Source organism: Urocampus carinirostris, chromosome 5 (assembly GCF_059441175.1).
Source record: "Urocampus carinirostris isolate Australia breed hairy pipefish chromosome 5, RoL_Ucar_1.0, whole genome shotgun sequence".
Lineage (NCBI taxonomy): Eukaryota > Metazoa > Chordata > Actinopteri > Syngnathiformes > Syngnathidae > Urocampus > Urocampus carinirostris.
In genome coordinates this window covers 8,396,638-8,423,492 of record NC_142353.1, presented here as the reverse complement: position 1 = coordinate 8,423,492, position 26,855 = coordinate 8,396,638, and the positions used below count along the sequence as shown (strand labels likewise).

The 26,855-nt window shown below is 38.2% G+C and overlaps 1 protein-coding gene across 1 annotated transcript in view; it reads left to right on the top strand.

Annotated features, from left to right (window-relative positions):
• The window catches only part of galnt9 (polypeptide N-acetylgalactosaminyltransferase 9), a 135,333-nt gene extending 109,385 nt beyond the window's left edge, over positions 1-25,948 (top strand). Inside the window, exons 7-11 of the mRNA XM_088335570.1 lie at positions 5,433-5,618; positions 9,090-9,227; positions 15,013-15,108; positions 19,371-19,538; positions 25,021-25,948. Coding sequence (XP_088191696.1) covers positions 5,433-5,618; positions 9,090-9,227; positions 15,013-15,108; positions 19,371-19,538; positions 25,021-25,167 — 735 coding nt within the window. The 3' untranslated portion in view covers positions 25,168-25,948. The remainder of the gene's footprint in view (positions 1-5,432; positions 5,619-9,089; positions 9,228-15,012; positions 15,109-19,370; positions 19,539-25,020) is intronic.
• Positions 25,949-26,855: the final 907 nt, after the last annotated feature.

The window sequence follows — 26,855 nt, the reverse complement described above, 5'->3', positions numbered from 1 at the left end:
TATTAGTTTTCTTGTCATTCTTCTGAAATCCAGAGTTTTACACATCAGTCTTGGAAGACTATCGTAAATTCCAGGCTACAGACCGCTACATTTTAGATACATTTTAAAGACTTAAACTATGGTGCAGCATATTATTTTTTATTTTATTTTTTTTTGTGGCAGGAAAAACATTTTTTCCCCGGAACAGCAAACCAATAGATTAATGAATACTTCACAGAGGTCCGCATAAATCGGGTGACTTATCACAACTTTTGTTATTGTAAGTCAGACAGGTCGTCTCTTTTTCGTAGCATCGCAGTCATTGTTCGATCACTAAAGTTTCCTTTAATACTTGAGGAACAATGACAAGAAATTACAAATTTAGTCCATCACTGGAGAGACCACCAATGACAACAGACAAACAAAAACGACGATTGTTTTGCAATCTGACTCGATTCTCATCAGTTTGGTTGACTTGCCGGTCCAAAAACTATTTGTCTCCCAATAACAAGGTTGCCCTCTCACGCGGTCTCTCGCGTCTGGGACATAGACGTGATAAAACCAGCCCACTCTCCTTTTGGGTCAACATCTTCTTTAGATCCAATTCGGTGGGTGCAGGAAGCCCTGTTTCAAGCTTGATGTCAGCAATGTCACAACCACATGTTCTCTCATTTGGATTAATTACTGTAACATATTCAAATCTATCTCATCAATATAAATATAATAATTCAAATAGATTTTCTAAAGTCCCCCTAGAAAAACTAAAACATATACATGTTTTGTATTGTGTTTTAATCATTCTATTTGTATTTAACATGCTGATGTTTCAAAATTGCATTTCACCTCAACTATTGTGTATTGTATTCCTAGACACTATGAAGTCCATTTTCTTCAGTGCAGGGATTTTCTTCCTATGCACACTTAAATGACGATAATATTTTATTATTGATGTATGTATATCCATCCATTATCTGCACCGCGTATCCTCATTAGGGTCGCAGGGGTGCTGGAGCCCATCCCAGGGCACAAAGGGACAGACAACTCACTTCACACCTAGGGACAATTTGGACTGGCCAAGCAACCTGACACACATGTTTATGGAATGTGGGAGGAAACAGGAGTGCAAACCCTGAACAAGAAGGCTAGAAGCTGAATTTGATCCCATGACCTCAGAACTGTGCCGCGGGCGCGCTAACCACTCTGCCGCCGTGCCGCCCTCATATAATTATCAGTTTCATTGTTAATATTATTTTTATTATATGCAGTATATACTGAATTATCCAACACGGCACTGAATTACCTCAATTATTGTACAACTTTTAAAGCAAAAGGCTGTGTTTGGTTCAGTTAATAGCCCTTCGGCTAGGATGATATGCTACCTTGACTTTTATCTTTTTATTAGAGCTTCCCACTAGAAGAACGGAAAGCAAACTGTTACACATTTAGGTGTGTAACATTTTGATAACTCTTTGACCATAACAATCACTTAAGTTGTTCTGCAGAAGAAAAGAAACAAAACAAAGAATTGACCATATGAAATTATTTTCCCAGTTTGGACGATGAGAAGTCCATGGTCAATGAGAAATAATGATGCGTCATTTTCTTTCTGCTTGAGTGGGTTTCTGCTACACATTTGTTGAACTATCTTCAAGGGGTAATTTGCAGCAAAATAACAAGTACGCAAGTACTTTTAGTGAAAAAAAAGTATATGAACTTTTTACTATAGGGCATTTTCTGACCACAAGCAGAGTTGAAACGCTAAACGTAACAAAAACTAGGATTAGCGGCTTGTTTTTACATTGTGGCCTTACCAGATTGCCGCTTGTTCCATGCTGTTTTCAGGGTGAACAATTGAAAAGCTGGTCACCAATTTCAGTGTACATACACCTTAACAAACTTTGAAACTCTTATCCCTTCAAGAACAAAAGTTACAAAGTGCAAGTTAATTTACCAATACACCATCAGTGACAGTGTTCCAAATTCAATTTCACAATTCCAAGTAACGACTAAAAAGAGCAACAGCGTATGAACAAAGCATGAGGCGTGAATGTGCAGAAAAGCTCCTTGAATTGCATTTGTGACGAAAGGAGTTGTGCAGCTGTGCAACTCAAGAATGAGTTTTCATATTTTGAGCAATGAAGTCAGTCTGGAAGTTAATGGGTCGTAGCAGCTGGCGCACATTCCGCCGACCATAATGTTGTGAATCTGGATGGTGGACCTGGAGGAAGCCCGTTTGCACCTGTATCTATTCGATCATTATCGGTGTATATCAGAACGAAAACTACAGAATTTTAGTCCTGCTCCTGCCTGGGTATTTTTTTTTTTTACGTTTACAATTTTTATCTTGTGCTGCACTCCTGAAAAAAGATTGTTTTATATCCTCATAGCCGCCTGCCTCAGGATTATCACCTTGGGTTTGTTGACCCGGTTGTCACAACATCCTTCATTTTCCTCTCCATCAGTGCTCTCTGTGTGATGGATACTGCCCAGGATGACGTATTACTGCCAGGATTTATTCACTTTATCAGCTTTCATGCCAAGTAAACAGTATTCTGATATTATTGAATTCTAGTTCTGAGGAAATTGAGGATTTTCTCTCATTTTGACTTATTTTAGCTGGCCTTTGCCTAAATATAATGACACAGTATTATTACAATGTGAACCATGAATATATCATATTTAGCATGATATAGAGGCTAAACAATTGTTAAAAAAAATCTCACAACACTATGTTAGAATAGGTTTTGAGTAGATAGAAGTATGTTCCACACAATCCATCTCATCCTCTACCACTATTAAAATTGGGACACATTTCCTAATATTTAAGTTTTGTGTTACGTTCCCCTTTTCAATTGTATACCCCCAATGGCACAAAACTCGTTTATTGAAATAAACAAAATTGCACGAAAAGACTGGAACTGCACAAACAGAACTCAACCTGGCCTTTTTGACTGATGGGCTGCTTCTAATATGCTCACTTTTTCGTGATATCATCATAATGTTGATATCGTAACTCATTTTTGTTCCAACATCTCATCAATGCTGAAAGTAGGAGATTAAGATGCTGTAAGATTTTTTGTTTTCAGCCATAGGGTCTTGGGATCCTCATTGCTAATTAAAAAAATAAGAAAACTAAATGTGATGTACCAATGGAAATTTACTTTCTACATGGCATGCTTTCCAAGTTTTGATACTGCAATGAATTAAATCCCTTTTTAATTACAATGTGTGCTTATTTAGAGTGTTGATTTTAATTTGTAACTTTTGTTTTTGAAAATTCATACTAAAATTCAAAGCATGATAAAAAAAATCTGCCATTTGCTGATTATGAATACTTTTTAAAACAAATTTATGTAGCATCAGCTAGATAATATATTTGTTGCAATATTTAAGGAGCATTATTATTGTCACGACCAGAACTAAGGGCAGACCCCTTTGTGTAACGTTTCTTACAAGTTTATTGATAGAAAGGAAGGGCAGCGCCCGCGATTTGGTGCTCGCGGGAAGCAAGCCGCTCACACAATCGGATCGTGACCCGAATACAGAAGTGGATTTTCCGGAGCGGGAGATGGCAGTGTCAGGGACGGAAAAACAGGTCGATAACCGGGACAGGAGAGCAAAAACATGGTCGGGATCGATAACGGGTCGTAAGCCGGAACGGGAGAGTAAATGTGGTCGGGGTCAAAATCAGGTCGTAGCCGGAGACAAACAGGGAGATCAGGAACAGACGGGTGGAATGAACGGGTGCAAAAGCGGGACTGGAGGGAGTCAGAGTCAAAGTGTTTGCCTTGTAGAAACAGAGGTTCGCTGACAGACTGACAACAGGCGAGTAAAAGGACTGGGCTTGAAAAAGATTGGGAACCAATCAGGTAGCCCGCAGTTGCTGTCGCCAAACGAGCGGGCACAGGTGAACCAAATCAGTCATCATGACAATTATATTAGAGATCAAACATTCTTAATAAGTAAAGTTATAAAAATCATGTAAGAACACTAAACAAAATCATTTGCTTTGACAGTAAATGTTTTTCATTTTAAGTTTTACTTTTCATAGTTTTGAAACTTGTTTTCCTAAAATGAAAAAAATATCCTTAGGTGAACAGACTTTTTTTTTTTCTCTGATTTAAAAAAGGATATTACATTTTTTGTGGAAAATTATCCATGATTTGGTAGATAAGGTAATTTCACTTGTTTTAATACTGATATGTCTTATTTTTTTAATACAAATGATAAGTAATGTTCATATTGTGTGAATTTCCCTACGGGGATGAATAAAGTATCTATCTATCTATCTATCTATCTATTGGAGCAATTGTCTTTGAAATGAGCAACAATTTGTGCTCACAGTAGGCTTTGTACAGTTGCTTGAAACCTTATAAATGCGTGAATTTTAATGTCGTGTTTTCAAAGATTGAAACGTGATTGAAATTTGTGGGAAATTCTTGAAACTTTTTATTAAAAGCTTCCATAAAAAGGATGCTGACCCTGCTCTTGGGCGGCTTTGCCATTGCCATTTTCCCTTGTGATTAACAGCAGCTGAGTTTGTGTGACATTGTCGTATCAAGCGTCATCGTCCACTAAAGTTCGCTACACCTAAACAGAGCATTATGATTAGTGCAAGGATTGGGTACCAATTATGGACATGTATTGTGGGCCATGCCAAAAAATATGGTAGTGTATCCCAATTTTAAATTTTAATGGGACAAAGTTTCTGCAACTGAAAATGTTAAATGATACTGTCATATTACCCAACACCTGTGTGGGGAGAGATTTGTCAAAAAACACGACATGGCAAGGAGTGGTTAGCTCGTCCGCGGCACAGTTCTGTGGTCATTGGATTGAATCCAGCTACCAGCCTTCCTGCATGTTCTCCCAATGCTTGCGTGGGTTTCCTCTTGGAACTCCAATTTCCTCCCATATTCCAAAAATATGCATTTCAGGTTAATTGGTCGGTCCAAATTTTCCCTGGGTGTGAATGAGCGGGTGAATTGTATGTTTCTGTGTGCCCTGCGACTGTCTGGCAACCAGTTCATGGTGCACACTGCCCACTGCCCTAAGACAGATGGGATGGGCTCCAGCACCCCCGCGACCCTACTGAAGATAAGCGGTGCGGATAATGGATGGATGTTCAGACCCTTGTCTATATTTGCGATTTACTCAAGATCTGAAATGAATGTCTTGCTGCATTCCCACCAGATTTCTTATTTTAATGATACTGGAGAAATCGAAAAATTGGCTTTAAAAGTCCTTAATAATGCTTGAATTTGGCAATAAAAAAAGGTATACAAACCCTGTAACAAGATTCTTTTTTTTTTGAGGTGGATGTATATTTTTCACTGTTCTCCGGAGCACATAATTTACAGAAAACCAACGGAAATATAAATGAAATGTGTCTCTATGCAATATATTGCTATTGTGTAAACTAAACTAGTTTTCTTTTTGTTGTTGTTTTCCAGGTGTGGCAATGCGGGGGTAGCATGGAAGTCTTGCCATGCGCAAGAGTGGCCCACATTGAGCGCACCAAAAAGCCCTACAACAATGACATCGATTACTACGCAAAGCGCAACGCCTTGCGGGCAGCTGAGGTGTGGATGGATGAATACAAATCTCATGTCTACATGGCTTGGAACATCCCCATGAACGTAAGTACGACTGTTTCCATTTTAAAATTCGCACATCTAGACATCATCAATGCGGTAATACAAACCATGTTTGTATTACATTCCAAGTTTGCATTGACTCAAATACCTTCCGGTCAGTGGCAGATTAAAGGCGCAGACTGTCTCTCCAAACAGACAAATGAAAAGGCCCCGCAGATTATAATCAGTAGATGTTCAAACACATCAGTTAGCTTGATTGCACCCTTTTGAGATTGGTTGAGTAAAAAATAAACTGCTACCTCGATCATTAAAATGGCTCATAGTGAATCTTAATTGCTGCCATAGTCAGTGAAGGACAGCGGCAAAGACCTGTGAGCACTCTCTAAGCAGTTGTTCACAACTCACTGATATTAGTGAAAAGAACAACTTTTCAACAGCATGCACTTCCTATTTTTTGAGTCATTAGAACACAAAATTATAAAAATATATTTTTCATAGTCCCGCAATATACAATTTTGAGTTTTAGCAAAACTCCATGCGCACAGTCATAGTGACAAAGTTGCCCTCAGTTGGCTTTTGATTTTCGACTCTGGCTTGCTTAAAATTGAATGCATTTGGTATTGTCGCTGTGTGGCGTCAAAAACACTGTACTATGTAATTGCAAAGCTGATTTTCCGGGGGTTTTGATACTTTTACATCTTAACTGTGTTGCACATAGCCAGAGTTATTTCTGGCAACTGTAAGGGGATGATATTTGCATATGTCATATGTTACCTCAGTCATCAGTTAAACACTGCTTCATCCCTAGCACTTTCTTAATAAAGTACAGTACATTAAGAATACATTTAATATTACAATGAGTGGATTATTATTGTAATTATTATCTATAAAAAATTTCGAGAACAGAGGGTTTAGAAAGCACAATGCAAAAGGGAAATAAATGATTGCATATGTCAAATAAATTCCTGATTGCAAACGCTGTGGGTATGCTCTTTTTTGAATAATGTTGTTCTTTTCTTTTCTTTCTTTACTATTTATTAAATCAACTGATTAACTGTTTTTTTTAATGCAACGTGTTCAAGTACAATGAAAAAAATACTATAAAGGTAAAGTGAAAACAAAACATTAGAATTAGAAGAAAAATACTTTAAATTATGGAAATCTGTCAATCTAAAAAAGTATGTAGTCTTCAAAATCTTAACAAATAAAAAAAGTCCTCTTGTCATCTTCCAGGTAATCCTCATAAAAAATATATTGTTGCCATTAGCATTTTTTTTTGGGCCATTAATTTTTCACCACCACTCATGGAAGAGTGTGAGCACTGGTAGGTCGTGCATTCAGAGAAAAAATACAATACCAAATACAATAAGATTTCCTAATAGATAGATAGATAGATACTTTATTCATCCCCGAAGGGAAATTCACATTTCCAGCAACATCCCTGAGCTGAGAACAATACAATAATAAAGCAAAAAGAATACAATATACAAATACCCGGTGTGACGTGTAAATGCCCACTGTAGCGTGTTATATAGAATAACTAAATAGTGCTACACAGAATACATATTGCAATAAGATTCGGTAATATGCTATGTAGGTGGTGTGGTTTACTGTGGGCTTTTACTCTGCCGGGTAGAGTTAAAGAGCCCCATGGCATGAGGAAGAAAAGATCTCTTCAGTCTGTCCGTAGTACAAGACAGTGACAGCAGTCTGTCGCTGAAACTGCTCTTCTGTCTGGAGATAATGCTGTGTAGTGGATGCGATGGATTGTCCATGATTGACCGCAGCTTTTCCAGTGCCCGTCTCTCAGCTACTGTTGTTAGGCTGTCCAGCTTTTTGCCCACAACAGAGCTCGCTTTCCTAGCCAGTTTATTGAGACGAGAGGCATCCTTCTTCTTGACGCTGCCTCCCCAACACGCTGTCGCATAGAAGAGGGCGCTTGCCACAACTGTCTCATAGAATATTTTCAGGAGCTTTTTGCTGATTTTGAAGGAGGCCAGCCTTCTGAGGAAGTAAAGTCGGCTTTGCCTTTTCCTACATAGAGCTTCTCTGTTGGCAGTCCAGTCCAGTTTGTTGTCCAGCTGCACACCCAGGTATTTGTAGGTCTGGACAAATTCTACACATTCTCCTTTGATGGTTACAGGAACCGGGTAAGTTCTGGTTCTCCTGAAGTCCACCACCATCTCCCTGGTCTTGGTGGTGTTCATGTGCAGGTGGTTTGCGTCGCTCCATCGGACAAAGTCCTGAATCAATTTCCTGTACTCCTCCTCCTGCCCATTTCTGATACATCCCACGATCGCAGGGTCGTCGGCAAACTTTTGCACATGGCAGGACTCAGAGTTGTACTTAAAGTCCGATGTATATAGAGTGAATAGGAACGGAGAGAGCACGGTCCCCTGCGGAGATCCTGTGCTGCTAACCACAGTGTCCGATGTACAGCCCCCCTGTTTCACATACTGGGGTCTGCCTGTCAGGTAGTCAGTAATCCATTCTACAAGGTGTGAGCTAACTCCCATCTCTGTCAGTTTCCTACTCAGTAGCAGAGGCTGTATGGTATTGAATGCACTGGAGAAGTCCAAAAATGTAATCCTCACAGCTCCCTTAGCCCTATCCAGGTGAGAGAGGGATCTGTGTAACATGTATACTATAGCATCCTCCACTCCCACCTTCTCCTGGTAAGCAAATTGCAGTGGGTCGATGGCGTGACGGACCTGTAGCCTCAGGTGGTGCAGCAGCAACCACTCCATGGTTTTCATCACATGTGATGTCAGGGCGACCGGCCTGAAGTCGTTGAGTTCCTCAGGTCTTGATTTCTTTGGGACTGGCATGATGCAGGAAGTTTTCCACGGCTGAGGGACCCTCCCCTGTTCAAGGCTCAGGTTGAAGATGCGCTGTAGAGGGTCTCCCAGCTCAGACACACCGCGGTTTCATTGGTGCCGTGACCCGGATAACAACAATAATGGTGTAAAAGAGCAAAAGTACTAAACATTTATCACCCAAACTGATTTATTTACTTGGAAAGGTTTTTCCAATCTATTTCATTTTTCACAATTTAATTTTTATTGTTTTTTTTCCTTATGTGGGGCTTCAAAGTTTAATAATACAATATAGTCAGATAAAAATAATACCTACATCGAGAAATCTTTGTAGTCTTCTCATTTTTCTTTTGCTTGTTTCTACATTTTCTTTTACCATTCAAAGAACAAATAATCTTTGCATAATGGCATGTATGAAACAAACAGCTCCACATGTTATGAAAACTTAGATCAATCAATTGATTTATTTTGAACGTGCAAAATACCCCAAGCCATTTTCAAAAGATGAAGTGCCAAAAAATAAGCCAGAATTTTTACAGACTTGTCACATGAAAAAAACAACATGTTTACTTTGTTTTTAGTAGGAAAGCTACATTTATACATAGCCTAAAGCTCCAACAAATTGATTGAGACAATTTGTCTTCTTTAAATCCACCGCTCAGGCGAAATGTCACTTGTTTAACGGCATCTTTGACAGAACCCAGGAGTTGATTTTGGAGACGTCTCAGAGCGCCAGGCCTTAAGGAAAAGACTGCAGTGTCGAAGTTTTCACTGGTACCTGGAACACGTCTACCCTGAAATGCGGATCTACAACAATACCATCACATATGGCGAGGTGAGAATGTGCATGAGACCTACCGGAGCTGTTAAACTGTTTTCAACACACTGAAAGCCATATGGCTAATACAGGTGAAAATAAGTAGGGGTTAAACTATTTGCGGGGTGCTCATTACTGATCAAGTCAAGTCAAATTTATTTATATAGCCCTTAATCACAAAAATGTCTCAAAGGACTGCACAGGATTACAATGATACAATTATCTGATCTTAAACCAACATACGGGCAAGGAACAACTCAAAACCTCAGCGTGAGAAAAAATAGAAACCTTGAGAAGCGACCTCACAAGTAATATGTAATATATTGGCTTTTAGAAAGTGTAAGCATACACAATATCACTTCTCTGCTCATTACAGACTACATATGGAAGACACCTACTGTGAATTCGAGCTTGATTGATGTACAGTGCAATTGAGATTGTCCTATTTGCAATATGAACTACAATAACGTTTGTATTTCAGTATTGCACTCAAGCACATTATGGCACAACTACTTGAAAAATATAATGCTATTAACTGACTACTTTTTAATTAAACAGGCCTACTAATTGATTCTTACCCCATCGGCAGAATCGGTTTCCCCAATTTAAGTGTATGTTTTTATTTTAAGATATTTGATGGAGTTGTTCTACTGTACTAAATGAAATTTACTCTTACAATAAGAACAGCATTTACTTACTTTAAAGTGTTTTTGTTTAAAAATGAGCACTCGTCTGTTATCTGCTAGATAAAAGCAGTTTTGTGATTTTTAAAGATCAATTATTTTCATAATTTCAGAAGCACTATTTCACTTCAGGTGCTTTATATAAGACACTGAACCCCTAATACCCCCAATAAGCAGGTTAGCGCCTTACATGGCTGCAAGGCCGCTATTGGGAAATGTGAAGCACATTGTAAAGCGCTTTGGGAAGTCATTGACTTGAAAAGCGCTATATAAATGCAGATCATTTCATTTCATTATTAATATAATGACAAAATAATCCCTGCCAATGGGGCTAGACATTTATTTTCTGCTGTGTGTACCCTACAAAAAAATTCCACCTTTGTTTCCAGGTGATTTGTTTATTTAGTGATGGGATGTTTGTTGCAATAAGAATGAAAATTTAAAAAAAAATAAACGAGAAAATACAAAACACATTTACAAAGAAAGGTCTGAACTGGATAAATCATTTTTGACAAGATATTTTGCCTATGTTAAAGCATAAATGTGCTTTTTTTTTACACGAAGAAAAACATATTTTAAACATGAAAAATCCATCCTGCAGATCGTTCGGTGATGTGTTGGGATCTTAACGCGCCACCTTCCTCCCAAGGGCACCAACCAGGTGTAGAACTGGACACACCTGTACCCTATCGCCCCAAACGTGCTCCTAATTATCCCAAGATTTTATATTGACTGCTCAGACACCACACTGCGTTGGGTCATTGCCATTGTCATCTGGGTTTCCATATCCTTGTAATTTTTTTGTCTTCCACTGTCATATCATGTTTGGTTTTGTTTAGGCACTTTGTTGTTATGTGACTACTTGTTTGTTTGTTACTTTGTACCTCCTATTGTTATTACATGCCATCCCTCTTTTTGAGCACACCTGCATCCATTCTGGCCTCCCTGCATTTGGTTCCACCTTGGCAAAAGGTGACAATTTGGATCTTATTGACATTTCCCACATGTTGACATGCTAGTTCTTGCTAGTTTTTCCAAATAAAGTTGCTGCCGTGTCCTGCAAAGTCCACCAAAGCATCAGTCTGGAACCTACCCATCTGGTGTGCATGATCGGCATGTCACAAATAGGAAATGAAGCCATAGTCATTCACATCACATCGAACAAAAGCTCATGCTAGATGCACGGCACCATCTGGAAGGAGGGCTAACAGGCATAGACCGGGACTGGTCACTGCATGATAATATCCTATCAACACCTGATTGAGAATGAATTATCGGCTTTTGGATGAAAGCTATACGATGTATTCAATTGGCAAAGCATGCATGGGCAAACAAATCTCTTATAATCACAGGCAATTCATTTGAATTCTTCAACATTTGTGTTAGCATTGCAGTCAAGCATAGAAGGTGCTATACTCATTGTAAAATAGACACACTGCAGAAAAAATGTTTCCCAATTTAAATTAAATAATTCACTGTAACCGCAACTCTGGGTAATGTGCTCATTTTAAGTATGTTTTTTTCTAGTATTAAAAATCAATTTATTTTATTTTAATATGCTGTTTAATGCTTGTTTTACAAATTGTATTAAATTTGTTTTTCTATCACGATCAGACAAACATCTATTGTTTCTTATTTTCTTATTATTCTTACCTATTTGACCTGTTGCCCTCTGGTAGCAGTTTATTTTTTCTGTGAAAACGTATGCACTATTATTATTCGCTACACTATTATTAGAACTTAGGTCAGTCTCCAAGCACTACATTGTAAATATTTTGCTTATTTATCTTGACAGTCTATACTTTTTTTCTTTTTTCTCTTTCTAAGTCCTTGTTAGTGTTGTAGCATACAATGTTTCACAACGTCGATACTATACGTAGCCAAAATACAATACAACATTATTTATATCTGTACATTCAAGGAAACTGTGGGGGTCAGATGCATCGACATTTCGTTCTGTATACACGTGTACTAGAATGACAATAAAGTAGATCTGAATCTGAATCTGAATCTGAATCAATCACAATAAAGACAATTCAACTATTTGTAAATTGAGTTTACAATAAAAAAGGGAAAAAGAGAAAACGGCAAAATTGTATATTACTTTTGGTCATTTGAAGTTCTTATTTTACAATTTTTTAATTTGTTTTTTGAGTTGAATAAGTAATGTTATCCTTAAGATGAGCAAAAGTATTGCAGATCATACATCATTATGTCATTCTAAATATTATTTTCTACCATGATGTTCTGCTCTCCTTGTGTGTGTGTGTGTGTGTGTGTTTTACACAATTTAGCAGTACCTCTCTGCTCATAGATACATTAAATATTATTTATAATTATGCTGGTTTAATTTACACACAATACATTCTTACCAGAAACCTGCCAGTTTCAAACCCCTCTTCGTATAAAGATTTGAGTCAAAGTTAGCATCCAAGCTCCACTTTAATCCACACTCTTCCCCAATCGACAAAATCCAAATAGGAAATGGCAATTTTCATAGAAAATATCCATTTAAAAGAGAATATTTTTGGAAACTTACAGATGAAGAATCATTGGCTGTTAAAAGTGATGATGTGTCAATAGAACTCCAACTAAACAGAACCAATATGGCTACCCATGTGACCTCACGTTCTGTCTCAGAATAAATATGTAAATCTAAGAGTAAACCGCATAATAATAAAAGCAATATTTAAAATGAGACAATGATCATAGTAGACAATTTTGCTAGTTTTTCTTCTAAAACAAAAAAAACAAGCAAGTAAACAATACAAAAACAACACAGTAAACTAGGTCAAAAAGGCTCCAGTACCCCTGTGACTCTTGTGAGGGGAATGGATGAATTAAAACTAGCTCAATTTATTAATTTATTTCGCAGTGCAACGGAAAACAGTTATAAATTGACTCACATAGTGTTCGGGGTTAGACGTATTAAAAAATTGTTTTAAACAGATTACTAAAACCTGTCCATGGTAAAGATTTACATTTTCTCACTACTCTTATTCAACCAAACAATATGGCATTCAGCTAGTAGTAAATACTGTACTTGCCACATATCAATCAGTTTCTAAAAAGCTACTCACCTATGATGTCTGATTATCCATCCATTGATTATCTGCACCGCTTATCCCCAATAGGGTCGCAGGGGTGCACAGAAACAGACAACTCACTTGCTCATTTACACATAGGGACAATTTGGACTGGCCAATTAAACTGAAATGCATGTTTATGGAATGTGGGAGAAAACCAGAGTGCCCGTAGGAAACCCACGCAAGCACGGGGAGAGCATGCAAACTCCTCACAGGAAGCTTTGATCTCACAACCTCAGAACTTTGTTGCACTCGCGCTAACCACCGCGCCGCCCTGCAGCCACGTCTGATTATATTAAAATGATTTAGTCTCCCTGCATTGTTATAGCGAAAAAACATGTTTAATGATTTACAAAGCCAAGTGTCTAAGAACAGTTGTGTATAAAAGTGTGAAACAGTTTTAGTTCAGAATTGGTAAATTGGTAAAACATTTAAGGACTCAGAATCAATTGCTATTCACATTGTTTTGGGGTTTTATCTCCAAATTTTTATAGGTGCCTTTTAAATATATTTTCTCAACTGGTGGGTTGGGGGTCGCAGACTTGTTTTTAGTGAGTCACTGACTTGTTTTCAAACTAATGCTAAGGCGAAGAAAAAAAACAAAGGGTCAATTAAACTTCTTAACGATGCATGGTTCACGGTTCCCTTAACCGCATGGGTCGTCGGGGCACCAATGAGGACGCAACTCTGGACAACTTTATCCACTGTTGACTGTTCCGGGCCTGTTCTTAATGCCTCCTCGATCTCTTCTTCCTGTTAAGTCAATTTGCACTGTCCCAATTGTGTTTCAGAGGAACCACATCTCTTTTTATTTTGGTTTTGTTTACTTTATTTCCCTTTTCTGCCCTGAATAATGGGTTCCACTAAAGTTAGTGATACGAGGATGGAAAAGTGAAAAACAGTGGAAATCTCAATCGAGTCAAAGAAGGAAATGATGGCGAAATTTAAAGATATTGTCCGTGTGACTGTCATAAAGGCACTGCTTTAAGGTACAGTTAATGGTTTGAAAACAGTTTTTTTTTAAATGATATAATTTGAAATGTAAATATCACAGAAAGTACATAATCAAGAGAAAATGAAATTAAAACATTATGATCTGCATTTGAAATGACCTGCATTTATATAGCGCTTTTCAAGTCAATGACTTCCCAAAGCGCTTTACATTGTGCTTCACATTTCCCAATAGCAGCCGTGATCTGTGCAGCCATGTAAGGCGCTAACCTGCTTATTGGGGGTATTGGGGGTTCAGTGTCTTACCCAAGGACACTTCGGCATGTAACACGGACAAGCCAGGATTCGAACTGGGATCCCTTAATCCTAAAACGATCGCTCTACCTCCTGAGCTACTGCCCATTAATGCTGAAGATCATACCATTTATTCTTCCACATCTAAATCACAAATTCTAAGGCATGTCGATTACCGGTACGTGAACAAATTCATAAATGTTCAATATGCGCACTGCCTGTGACACAGCATACGTCAAGTTAGTAAACCAGTTACTGCAAAACATGCTGAAGCATATCTGAGTTAGCAGTCTCGAGCATAACAATATTTTCTTATATATTAAAATAATCTCCTTTCATATATTTAAATACATATATTTATAATGAAAATAATTATAAACATTCAAAGGATATCAATTTTCAAAACACACTGCATTTTTAGCTTTTTTTTATCAGTATAATAATCTTTAATATGTACACAATTTAGTAATTACCTTTCTTTAGGTCCATGAATCTTTAATATTTTTTTGTATGGACTTCTTTTATTTTGTGGCTATTTTAAGGCAGCTGGGCTTATATGCAAGTATGTATGATACTTCAAGTCCTTTTGATTTTGCTAGTCATTTTGTTGTTTGAAAAAAAAAGGTAGATATATTCTACTAAGCAGAGGCTTTAAAGTGCACAGTCCTTTTATTCGATACATTTAAGAAATTGATTTATTTTTTCTTAATTTGGGCGGAATGGTAGGTCCTCAAAACAGAACACTGCTTTAAAAATACTATTTTTTTTATGTTATATTGTGTCCCTCAGGTGAGGAACAACAAAGCCAGCGGATACTGTCTGGACCAAGGCTCTGAGGATGACGACAAAGCAATCCTTTATCCCTGCCATGGCATGTCGTCACAGGTCAGTTCTCCAGATAATGATGTTCATTTGCAGTGGGTGCTCATTGATGGATAAATTGATCGATGGAAGGATTTACCCTAAATGAATAAACTGTGTATCTCAAATGTACACAAACTGCATTTGCCCTAAGTAGAGGCAACTGATAGAATCTCATTTAACTGCCAGACTCCACACTGACACCTCATTTCATATCGCGCTGCCTGAGGCCAGCTTGCGGTGGCGGTACACAAAGTTTCACTGATATTCCAGCTACATCTATTTGGAAACCACTGCAGTGACTTACTCCGAAACAATGGGGTTGGAGATGCTTTGATCTGGACACAGTTCCATCGTGTGTGTTTGTGTGTGTGAGTGTGTTTGTACTTTTGTCAATGACATGCAGTGAGTTTAGTGTCTGTCAGGTTTACAAATAAATAAACCTTAATTGAATTGGATTCATCATAGCACAAAAACAATATATAAACTGTAGCAAACAAAAACAACACATTATTGTCTTACCTTACCTTATAAATGATGTCTATACACTGCTCATTTAAAAAAGAATAAAGCATCAAGAGAGAAAAAATCCTCCATGATGAAAAAAGTCCCTTCAACAAGAAAAAAAATACTGGATTGCTTGACTTGTTCTTGTGCTTGCTTATACTATCAGTTTTTTATTATTTGAGGCTGAGGTATGCTCAAACAGAATCCTCGGTCTCACTATCGCCTTCTGTCATGGGGCAAGGGAATTGCGTGTCTCCCTCTTCATGATTGTCCGGCACCCCTTGACAAAAAAATGAGAAGACAAAAATTACGATTTGGTTCATTTGAATTTGAGTTGTTTATATTCTTCCTTGTGCTTTTCAGTTGCATGACACAATTCAGCGACATCACGTGGTCAAATATGATGATGTCTCTTTAAGACAACGAAAATAATAAATTCCCAACATTAGGTCCTAAAGGATAGGCATAGTAATAAAAAAAAGGACTGAGGTAAAATAATCCGAATAATGATAGTAATAAAAACAAAAATAATAATGTAAATGAAAATATTTCACAGTGATATAGATGATAATATGCCAATGATCAGTATAGTTTTATAGTGTATGACAAAATAACTTGCAATGTAATGCAAACAAATTTGACTTAATTGAAAGTTGGGTCCTCAAGCAACCTTCCTCATAGACTGGAACTACCAACAGCCATTTAAAACATTTGCAATAAACAGCTCAGTGCACCGAAATCGCATAAACGCACTTTTCCGGAAAACTTTTTAAACCGATACTTGGTCTTACAACAGCAACAGCAGTTGTGCTGCTAATGAGCTAATTAAGAAATGGATGAGGTTGACCTCCAAACAACTGCTAACCTTTCACGATCCCAGCATGGCGATGAAGCTTCGAAGAGACACAGGTTAATTGGCAGGAGTTAATCATTTATTGTGTTCTTCTGTGTTGCGTCCCCACCGAAAGATGGTCAAGTCTTGACTGATGCATTTCAATTCATTTTTATTAAAATCCGTTCTTTAACCAAACATTTTCAACCACCGTGAGAAATCATACTGCTTCGGAGGGTGCTAACAATAACAATAAAAAACTGAATGAAAGCCTCCACTGTTGCTCATCGGATTTTGAACCTTCACAATAAAAGTGCCGTAAATCTAAACGTATACTCATAAAAAACACAAGGTAATCTTAATAATACAATCAAACCAGTGTTTAAGCAGTGTTCACGGAAATAGCAACAGTAATAATTAGAATAAATTCCAAATTGAGTCGTTTACATTCTGAGTGCATTGGAGTGTAACTGAAATGTAAAGTGGTATTGAGGGAATTATCTGCTGCTATTTATGCACCCATTTGTGGCACAAACAGTTCAACATTCTGTCAGCATTGTGAATAGAAACAAGCCATATCTAGCAATAGCGAGCTTGAGGCTGCCACCCACAAACAAATTGACGTAGGTTCACAGTATTAAGTGTCCCAAGTATATTGAGTCATCGTTGGCCTTGTGAATAGGCCATAACCACCCACAATGATCCTGGAGTGACATTAAAGTTGCACTTCACAAATGCCCTAAATGTTCTGTTTGGGCCCTTCGGGAAAGAACATTTGATTGGATTAAATAGGAGTGTATATCTCATCCCATCATGCTGCAACACCTACACGCAACATTCATTGCGTCTTGACTTTCTCCAAGGAGACTTCCGACATCAGCTCTGTGAATCTTGGAGCGCGGCGGCATTAACTATCACTTGCTCGCCGCTTGTTGATAGAGTTGCTTGCCTTTGTGTTGTTACCATATCATTTTTCATGAGGGATCTCTCTTCTAAATAATAAACAAAACGTCAACTGCAGTCTTGCATAATAGAAATGCTGCATTATCAATGAGCCTGTTGTAGGAGATATTAAGTACTGAGGGATCAGGTTTTTCCAGTGATGTAGCCAAAATTGACTGGTAAAGAGAAAGACGAGCACTCTTGTGGCATTGTACCATACTATGGAATGAAACAGCTTACTTAATGAAATCTTTACAATGTGAAACATTCAAAAATGCCCTGAAAAAAAGAATGTTGAAAATGGAGATAAATATTTTTATTTGACAGTCAAAACATATGTAGATTTTCTCCAGAACTATTACAAAGCCTGGTGGACAGAAATTACTGATAGACGAATATGAAATGTTTACATTTCTATTTGTTTTGGGGCTTTTTTTTAATTTGTTTTTTTAACTGACTCTCCAGAAATTCTACTGGAAAACATTCAATTGCCAGTCTGACAATATTGATTTAAACATGTGAGATTAAATTGTTAAAGAACAAAAAAAAACAATTTGGCAGGCCACCTCCATTTTAAAGTTAGTGTACAAAAATGCATCAATGGGGAATGATCATTGGAGGACTTCGTTGTGTTCTTACTCTACACTATTTTAGGCTTACACTTTTTTAAATATACATTCTAGTGAGGCACAGTCAGATTTCATAATAAATTAACCTACAAGCTTGTTCATCATTTGAGTAGAAAAATTAAACATGGTCCTTTGAAAACATGTTTTTTCTCGATTAAAATAAAAACAGTAACATGATGTCGCCTTAACTTTTATTATAAATTAATTCCACGCTTCACTCCTTTTTAATCAAATCATCAATAATTTGCTTTTAAAGTTCTTGTTTAAAGTTTAGTTTGGAAAACTTTGTTAATTTACAAAGGTAATTCTCCATTTTTTGAGAAAAATGGCAAGTAACTTGAGAAGAAATTGCTGTTAGCTTGTTATTCTTACTTCTTTTGAGGATTGGCCCCAAGGTAGTGCACCAAATCAGAATCACTGGTGGTGTTCTCACTTAAAGTGATTCTCAGCAGCCGCTCTCCTATAATATTTAAATGGTAAATTTTGAATTATGACATTCTTAAAATTGTCAAGTTGAATGATTCTTATGTTGAAACAAAAATTTAAGGAGAGAAGACACCAATGGATTTTGACTTGCAAGGAGCATTGGGAGAGAAGCTTCCAAATAACAGAATTCCATGCCTTCCTAAAGCCCTCCTCTTTTTGTTAAATCTTCAATGTCACAAAAAAACAGATCAAACCTTAAAGGTGTGACTATTAAAGAAAAGCATCATGATTGGCCAATAGCGACAAAGATGTAATGGTCAAAATAATGAACAACACTGAGTCAAAATAAGGAACGGGCATCCGATAAAATCCCCTTTGCATTCGTCCAACAATAAATAATGAATATTGTATCCGCCGGATTGATGCATAAACCTCAAGAATGCCACTTTTACTCCAATATGACTTCTGATTTTCTTGATATGTGTTTTTAGTCGAGTATAATGTCCACTTCAAAGCAATTTATTGATTTATTAATGATAATGACTTGAGCACTATTCAATAGCAAGTGATCCAAACCTGTTTCCACTCAAGCAGTTAATTATTGTAGAAAGAAGGTTGCCGATTGTTGCATCACTGCTTAATTGTATCCAAACTGGCAACCAACTGAGTGCCAACACACTTCAGTCATCCAAAATGCTCAGAGACAAATTATGTCAAAAATGTTTTTGATGTAATAACATCAAAAGAGGTCTGTTAGGTGAGGAGGATACAGAACATGACTTATGGAGAAGTAAATTTTTTAAGGTAAGCAAGGAAATTGTTTGGCTCACCATTGACTGTTTTAATATTCTACTGTTGGTTTTCAATGAGTCAGTCCGGGTATCTTTTCGACCATTTTTTCCAAACAAAGTTGCTGGTCGAAGAATAAAATTCTTATCTTTGGGTTGCAGCTTGCACGCTACTCCACGGATGGAGTTCTACAACTCGGACCCCTGGGGTCGACCACCTTCCTGCCTGACACGAAATGCCTCGTTGATGACGGTAGAGGACGCATTGCCAGCTTGAAAAAATGTGAAGCTGTTGCCCGGATTTCCCAGCGGCTTTGGGATTTCACGCAGGTAAAGGGGGGGATAGCAGGCAGCAGACTTTGATGATAAGGTGCATGGCTTGAGTAAACATGGTTTCCCCTGTGATTTATTGATTATACTCCTTTGCTGGGCGAACTCTGACTAGGAAATATCTCGTGCATTTCAGCTGAGATCTTTTTTGAACAGTGCTCTCCAAAGTTTTCCCTGTGAAAAACGAGCAAAAGTGACAGAAAAAGTGTGACGATTGCATGAGTGCCTAATTGTACAACTATAATGTTTTCCAGAAAGCCACAATAAAATATCGCTTCTGGATTCTTCACAGAACAAAAGTCGGATCATAAATAATAATACTGGTTATGAAATGAAATAACACAAATAATAATAACACTCTTTGTGGTCTTCACAAAAAGAAAAAGTTCATGGAACAGAAACTTTCCTTCTTAAAAGGTCCATGATAAGATTAGTCAGAGCACCGGAAAGCCAGTGGTATAGATGACTTGCGAAAAGACAGTAGATTTGACTTCATCATCCAACTACTTTTAATCACAATACCAGAGACAAACGTTAATGTTGTTGTTTGTTTCACATGTTACCATGAGAATACATTTCTCACTTACAAAGCTTAAAATGTATTGTCAAATTTGAAACTTATGATGCTTGGAATGGATTGTCTAGGCAACATGCGAAATGTACAATGAAATCAACAGTCATGTCTAATACTGACTAAAAAGAACAATGCCTTTTCATATGTTATATATGTCACTGGTAGTCCAGTGGTAAGAGTGTGGCACTCTCAGTGCAGTGACCTGGGGTTAAAACACAGGCACCCAGATTTTAAAATTAGCATTTTAAAAGATGCTGTTGAGACAAGCCCTATCCCGAATATAAATCCACGTTCATCACCTTTAGTGATGTCCATTGTTAGGTCCCAATATCTTCGGACTAGTCGCACGGAAAACATTATTGCTAATATCACAGATGAATATAATAACACACCCCACCTAAAAGACTGATATTCAATAAAAATTTAGATCCCGACATTAAGATTTCTCCTGAGGATTTGCGTTTATTCCATGCAAAACGCAGCACGGTGGGGCAGTGGTTAGCGCGTGTGCGGACCTCCTGTGTGAAGTTTGCATGTTCTCCCCGTGCTTGCGTGGGTTTCCTCCGGGCACTCCTGTTTCCTCCCACACATCAAAAAAATGCATTTCAGGCGGATTGACTGGTCCAAATTGTCCCTAGGTGTGAATGAACGAGTGAGTTGTCAGTCTCTGTGTACCCTTCGACTGGCTGGCAACCGGTTCAGGGTGTCCCCTGCCCACTGCCCAGAGATAGCTGGGATGGGCTCCAGCACCGCGCGACCCTACTGAGGATAAGCGAGGCAGTAAATTGATTTTATGCAAAACGTCAACTTGAAAGCATTTGTAAAAAAAAGGCTGGTATCAGCAGAGATACAATACCTAGTATAGGTATCATCCATCTCTAGGAAAAACACAGTCATTTTCAAAAAATAATTAAAATAAAAACACGCCATTATTTTGCTCCTATTAAGTGATTTTTTTTCATATTTTACTACAGTTTTACTTGTTAATCTACAAAAATGAAAATAACAATCATAATATAATAATGAGGAAATGAAAAATAGAACAACATAAAAAAAGGAAATATATTTAAAACGACCAAAATAAAATAATCTTATAATGTAACTATAAATTAATTGTTTTATTGTAAAAACGATTTTGACAATAATGTAATAAAACTAAGAGGAATATCCCAAAATTAAAGTAAATGATCTTCCAGTGGAAAAACCTAACAATCATTTCAATTCTAAAAAAAGTGTTCAGTATAATCTCGGTAGTGATTGGCATTAGAGTTCTAATAAGTGAAATAAATTATTGGAATCACTTCATTAAAAATAAATTCGCCGAAATGATTTGTTTACCTCACCCCAGTGGAATTTTTTTTTTTAAATGTAGAATTTCTTTAAAATCATTTCACTTGCTTTTAAAATAAATAGATAAATACATTTGCCAAATGCAGCATGGCGGGGCAGTGGTTAGCGCGTGTGCGGCACAGTTCTGAGGTCTTGAGAACCTCCCGTGTGGGTTCAAATCCAGCTACTGGACTTCCTGTGCGGAGTTTGTATGTTCTCCCCTGTGCTTGCGTGGGTTTTCTTCTGGGCACTCCGATTTCCTCCCACATTCCAAAGACATGCATTTCAGGTGGATTGGCCGGTCTAAATTGTCCCTAGGTGTGAATGAGCGAGCGATTTGTCTGTCCCTGTGTGCCCTGCGATTGGCTGGCAACCAGTTCAGGGTGTCCCCTGCCCACTACCTCATGATTGCTGGGATGGGCTCCAGCACCCCCGCTACCCTACTGAGGATAAGAGGTGCAGCTAATGAGAGGAGATGAGATGAAATTTGCCAAATGGTAGATTATTTTAATTCATTTACAATTTTTTTTCTTTCTAATCTTGGTAGAAAATGTTTTAAAATTAGCTGTATTTTCAACCATCTGATCGACCAGGGGTGGTCAACCTGGTCCTTGAGAGCCGCATGTCCTGCATGTGTTTAGAGTTTCTCTGCTCCAATACAAGTGATTCCAATAACCTGGATCATTATCAAACCCTCACAAAGCTTGCTAACAAGCTAAAAATTGGTATCACCAGTGTTGGAGCAGAGAAACCTCCAAAACATGCAGGACGTGCAGCTCTCGAGGGCCGGGTTGACCACCCCTGTGCTAGACAATATAGCTTTGTTTAAAGGTCTGTGCAGCCATTTGAGACTCCTTGTGATTAAGGGCTATACAAATAAACGTGACTTGACATACAGTATAATTTCAATTTAAATACTAGATAGAGCTGCTGGCTGCTGGCTACTCGCCAAAATATTCAAATTATGAAGAATTCTGACTAAATCGAGCAATCATTTCTGCTAATGAGGTGAACTGTCGAGAAAAAATTGGTCGATGGCCGGGGAGGAACAAAAACGTGAACGGGTTCAGAAAAGAGGTTGGCAACGGGAATCAGACGGAAAACAGGGCAGGATAGAGTCAGGAGTGAAAAGAGCTTGCCTCGCGTGTAGCTAAGGTTCGCAGACAATCTGACGAATTTTGACGGGAAGGCGGGGGATAAAAAGAGGTCACCAGCCAATCAGGGTCCACAGCTGTTGGCGCCAACGGAGCAGACTCAGGTGCCCCGCATCAGTAATCATGACATGAACTGAATGTGTGATCTATATATGGTATGATTTTTTTCAGCTGAGATACAAGAAAATGCTTCAATATTGTTCGTCAATGTTCATTTCCCGATGCTCTCTGCAGTCATATCAATGCTTGGTAAAGCAGTTAGATGAAAGCTGGAAAAAAATCTCCAGATTGTGCTTGCAACTGTATGAACAGGTTGTCTTATTCTGCTTCTTCACTATGCATCAACGTTCACGGTTGACCAAAATGAAACACAAATCATCACATGTGCATCAAAGACGTTTCATTAAATTGAACCTGACAAACGCAAAGCTTACCAAAGATGTTTCCATTCAACCGTTTCAATATTCCATGTTAGTTTGATCTCTACACATTACAGCATTACCCCTCACTTTCTAGTCCTAAGCTATTTACAATACTACAATCCTTTCTACGTTTGTCTTTGTTCTTCGTGGCCTCAGGGCATCTCGTGTTGAAAATATTTTGTGATCAATTATCCCCACATACATGTTTCTGCAAGCATTTCTGGGTGGCCTGGCTCTTTTTGACGTTCTGTACAACCAAAAGGTGAAGTGCACTCTTGCGGGAACATTGCTTTAAAGAGATGCTTTGGTTTTCGCAGTCAATTGGGACTAGGACAACCTGTGAAAAGTGAAAGTCTGCGAAGTAGCTTTGCACGTTTATAAAAGCCCCCCAAGGTTAATCTTACCTTGAGATACTGTTATTACCACACCACACATCATTAGAGTTGAATGGATGGTTTTGTTTTCATTATTCAAAATTGGAGGGCGTTTCCTTTCAGTGTAAGAAAGTAATTTAGAGAGCGGCTGCCTAGCTGCATTATAGTTCTAGTATAGTATCTTGGTTAATTGCAACATCAGCAAGATGTTCACGATGATATAAATATAAAAGTCATGAATTTAGTGTTTTCCCATGAGTTGTAGCTCCAGATCATCTGTTTCATGGCTAATAGCAAGTTACAATGTCCTAGAGTTGCTAGCCTAGCCATAGCAGTAGGCTGGACCAGCAGCATCGCTCTTGCCTTCTCCTCAATTCCCTAGTTGCTTCTGTAACCCAATAATAATCCATGGAGCACCCACTCTGGGTCACCATTTTACTGCGCTCTTCTCACTTTCCTCAGAGTCCGATTTAATTGATGAATTTATTTTCAATGTAACGAGCCTTTCCAGCTCTCTGCTGCAGTTTGTTTTGGGAGGCAGTCACTCTTGCATCTGCTGTTTGACTGACATTGTACACCAGCCTATCTTCGCCGCGCTTGAATCTGTGCGTGCTGTCTGAACACAATGCATGATACTATGATGTCAATTACAAAATAAATCTAATTCAAAATCAGTGAACGAGTGAACAAGCGAGAATAGAAGCGTGATGTAGCGAAGGGTCTCTGTATCCCTAAACGCATTTTGTTGAGAGCGTGGACCAGCAGACCACAATTTTAGCGTATTTACTCCTAAAATGAACAGCAGTCATACGGGAGTGATCCATTATATCCAGTGTGCATTGCTGATAGCAGGGGCTAGGAGCATGCTAATATGACATGTCTATAATAAACTGCATTGCTGCTTTGACCCAGATCCACCCATTATCCACTATATCTATGACCGGGAACCAGGAGCGCAAATTTGTGTCATGAGTGGTGGCTTTGTATTTTATTATTTCTGCCTATAAATAATGAACACGACCAATACGGCCATGATCCGTTATCACGGTCCACTTTTGCTGTGGGGGGTAGCCGGCAAAGTACAAATTAAAAATAGGGTTGATGGGAATTTATGGGGATGTATCACGGGGGGTTCTGATCCCCATTCAATGCAACAAATGAGGGATTACAATAATACTAATTTACATATATATATATATATATATGTATGTATGTATGTATGTATGTATGTATGTATGTATGTATGTACATATGCCAATTACTTTTTTGTTGTTTAAAAAAAAAGACAATCAAATATTAAAAAAAAAGAAGGGAAATTATCTTAGCACATTTTAGATTGTTTTGCTGATTTTAAGCATTTTTTTGCATTGGCAGAAAATTTCGCTCGTCACAAAATAAGGTTTTTACTTCAAGGATATGTTTGTGGTTTTCCTGAAGAAAAAAAGAGAAAAGCATCCTTAAATCAAGCAACATTGTTGTATTTAGCACATGGTAGATTATACGTTCTACAGTGACTTGGGGAAAGAATATGTTAACTTCATGACGTCAGATACCTAAAATAAAAGACAAAAATAAGAGGGTAAAAGAAAAGTCCACCAGATGTATTTTCATTTTTCTCTCTTTCCACAGAACGGTCCAATCATCAGCAGGGACACAGGCCGGTGCTTAGAAGTGGAAATGTCTAAGGACGCCAACTTCGGCCTCCGTCTTGTAGTGCAGAGATGCTCAGGCCAGAAGTGGATCATACGGAACTGGATTAAGCATCCCAGACACTAAAGCCATGCGGAAACCTCTGAGACTTTTTTTCTTTCCGGGGGAAATTTTTTTCAAATAAGTCGGGGAATTGGAGGATGCTGTTGGACTTTCATTGAGCCAAAGAGCTCTGGAGCTCTTAGACTTTGTCTCTACTGCATTTTGAGAAAGACCCCAAATTCCCAGCTGTATAAAGACGTGTACAATGTAATGTAAAGAAACATGGGTGCAATTTCAAATGAGTTTTCTTTCTTTGTATGGTTTTCTGTTCAACCATTGCAGATGAATGTGCGTACCAGTGCATATTGTTCTAGAAAAGCAGCCGAGTATTATAAATATCACCGGTGTAAGTTGTAATTTCCCACAATAATAGATCATTTTGAGGTTTTGCAAATTGATTCTGGCATCGTTCTTCCCTGTTAAAGATTTTACTCAATCACAGCCATTGACAGCTTTAGACATCAATGAGCCGTTTTACAGAGCTGGTTCAGTTGCAATGTTATGTCATTGTCAGGAGTCACAATATTACATTTGCAGTGACAAAAACTGCATCACAATTTGTATTTGGACAACAGTATTGTGGGAAAGAGCAATTGTGTGCCTTTTCATCATTATTTGCTTCAACTGACGGGAATGTGAAACCCTAAAGCATGTACATATTCTTTGTAAGTTAATATATTAAGCATTGTACAAAACAGGGACATATATATGAATATATATATACATACAGTATATATATATATATAATAAGATATTGTAAAAGTGAAAGATTTAAATTCATAAATTAAAATGAATTTTATGATCACACGTCTTGCTTTCATTTTCCAAAAGCATATTTTCTTATGGAGCAGTAAGGCGGAGCAGTGGTTAGCGCGTGTGCGGCACAATTCTGAGGTCATGAGATCATACCCCCTGAGTGGAATTTGCATGTTCTCCCCGTGCTTGCGTGGGTTTCCTCCGGGCACTCCCGGTTTCCTCCCACATTCCAAAAACATGCATGTCAGGTTAATCGGTCGGTTCGAATTGTCCCTAGGTGTGAATGAGCGAGTGAGTTGTCTGTCTCTGTGTGCTCTGCGAAAGGCTGGCAACCAGTTCGGGGTGTCCCCTTCCCACTGCCCGAAGATGGGTCGCGGGGGGTGCTGGAGCCCCTCCCAGCTATCTTTGGGCGCCGCAGTGCTTCCCTACTACAAGTTATTTGAAGTATAAATTATTCTTGGCTAGAAAAACATATAAAGAAAAGGCATACAACCCAAACCGATAACCCTAGCACTAACCCTCTAAACCAGACATGGGCATTCTGGTCTTCAAGTCCCGCATGTTTTGGATCATTGATGAGGTTTCGCTGCTCTAACACAGGTGATTCCAATCACCAGGATCATTAACAAGTGCCCCCCTCGAGGACTGGCGTGCCCACGCCTGCTCTACCCCTAACCTAACAACCCTAAACCTAAACCCCAATCCCCTGGTTCTAACACTTAACACTAATGTTAGAGTCTGGTGCACCTTTGTTCACTAGAAGATTGCCTAATTAATTTGTAATTGGGACAGGTGGGTCAAATAACCCCACACCCATCCTTAAATAGCCTCACCCTTCTTAAGAACATTTTGGGACAGAGTGATTTGCGTTTTGTTTTTTATCATCACATTTTTTCATGTCATCGTGCTTTCTGAGGTTTGTTTTATTGTTTTGTGATTCAGATCGTTTTATTGTT